Genomic DNA, 1,336 nt, shown 5'->3' with positions numbered 1-1,336 from the left:
CGTCCGCGAAAGCAGCCAAGTTCTGCAGGGAGCCCAGCACCCTGCGGATCGACGGAGGGGGCCTTAGAGGGCGCCGGCCGGGGCGGGGCTGGGGGCGTGGGGGCGTGGAGGCCACTTGCCTGTACTTCAGGGGACTGTGGACATCGGTCTTGATGGACTGGACCGCGAACTCTGGCCGGTAGGAGCCGCACCACACCTGTGGGCAGACAAGGGGTGTGGCTGCGGGACTCTTGGGAGAGGAGGGTTGGGGGCTGGAGGAGAGGGGCGGGTCTCGGGGATGGACGAGGAATAAAGGACCTGAGCGATCGATCGAGGAGGGGGCGTGTGGTCTCCTTTCTAGGCACGAAGGAGTCCGCCAGCCTCAGGCTGCTGCGTCTTGTGTGGGGGGGGGAGGGAAGCCAGCAGGTTCTCCCCTCCTCCCCAGCGTTTTCCTCCGGGAACCCTTCCAGGCTGGTTATTTCTGGTTCTGCCGGGCTTGCACCCAAGGTACCCCGCGGTGGAGGCCCTCCAAAGATGTGAGTGGGGAGCCAGTTTGGGGGCAGGCGGGAAGGGGATTCACGGCTTCTACCTGGGCATAGTTGATGAAGAACAGCTGGTCGTAGGTCATATCCAGTCCTGGCAGCTGCCTGTCTTTGCCGCCTTCCGCTACCCACTTTAGGTAGGCCTGCGGGCAGCAAAGGGGTGCTGGCCTGCACCTGCCTTCCTCTCCGGGGCAGAATGGAGGGCCGGCTCCGAGGCCTGTGCCTGGTGGGGTCCTGCCCCCTTCGCTTAGGGCCCTTTGAGCGCCCGGGGCAGGGGCTCGCCACCTTGCTCAGTGGCCATCTAGGCGCCCGCACTGGCTGGGCTCCCTGCCCACGCAGCCTCCCCACATGGCGCCCACCTAGAATGGGCTCCTGATGCCCAGTGCCTGAGGCTGCAGGTGCAGGCGTGTGCGGCGACTGTCACTGTCTCGCTTGGAGCTGGACAGTGGCCTCCGTCAGTGTGGAGGGCTCAGCTCAGGTTGGGGTGCTGCCTGCCTATGGCCAAGCAGGCTCCCCGGGGCAGTGCTGCCTCCCAGTGCAAATAGCCAGGGGTCCCAGGATACGTCTTGGCTTGCACAGGGACCGGGGCAGTCCCTGCCATGCCGAGGCCCCCATCCCATCTCCTCGACCCACCTTGTATGCCTGCCGCACCCCTCCATTGTCAGCAATGTTCTCCCCAAGTGTGCTGAACCCGTTCACCTGCACACAGGAGACAGGATGGCGGGCAGCACCCCTCACCGGGGCTGGGTGGGGCGTGGCCTCGGACTGGGCGGGGCCCGGGTGGGGGGGGGCCTCGGGCGGGGCGGGGCCGGGGC

General features: G+C 67.1%; 1 protein-coding gene across 1 annotated transcript in view; it reads right to left on the bottom strand.

The window, feature by feature from the left end:
* Positions 1 to 3: 3 nt before the first annotated feature.
* Positions 4 to 1,336, bottom strand: part of MMEL1 (membrane metalloendopeptidase like 1) — a gene marked incomplete at its 3' end in the record, with an annotated part of 24,409 nt that continues 23,076 nt past the window's right edge. The window contains exons 16-19 of the mRNA XM_025048542.1: positions 1,155 to 1,329; positions 569 to 664; positions 120 to 196; positions 4 to 41 (exon numbers count right to left, since the gene is read on the bottom strand). Coding sequence (XP_024904310.1) covers positions 4 to 41; positions 120 to 196; positions 569 to 664; positions 1,155 to 1,329 — 386 coding nt within the window. The remainder of the gene's footprint in view (positions 42 to 119; positions 197 to 568; positions 665 to 1,154; positions 1,330 to 1,336) is intronic.

The sequence above is a fragment of the Pteropus alecto genome, unplaced genomic scaffold (genome assembly GCF_000325575.1).
Source record: "Pteropus alecto unplaced genomic scaffold, ASM32557v1 scaffold125, whole genome shotgun sequence".
NCBI classification, from domain to species: Eukaryota; Metazoa; Chordata; class Mammalia; order Chiroptera; family Pteropodidae; genus Pteropus; species Pteropus alecto.
The sequence above is the reverse complement of the archived record's forward strand: the minus strand, read 5'-3'. Positions and strand labels throughout refer to the sequence as shown.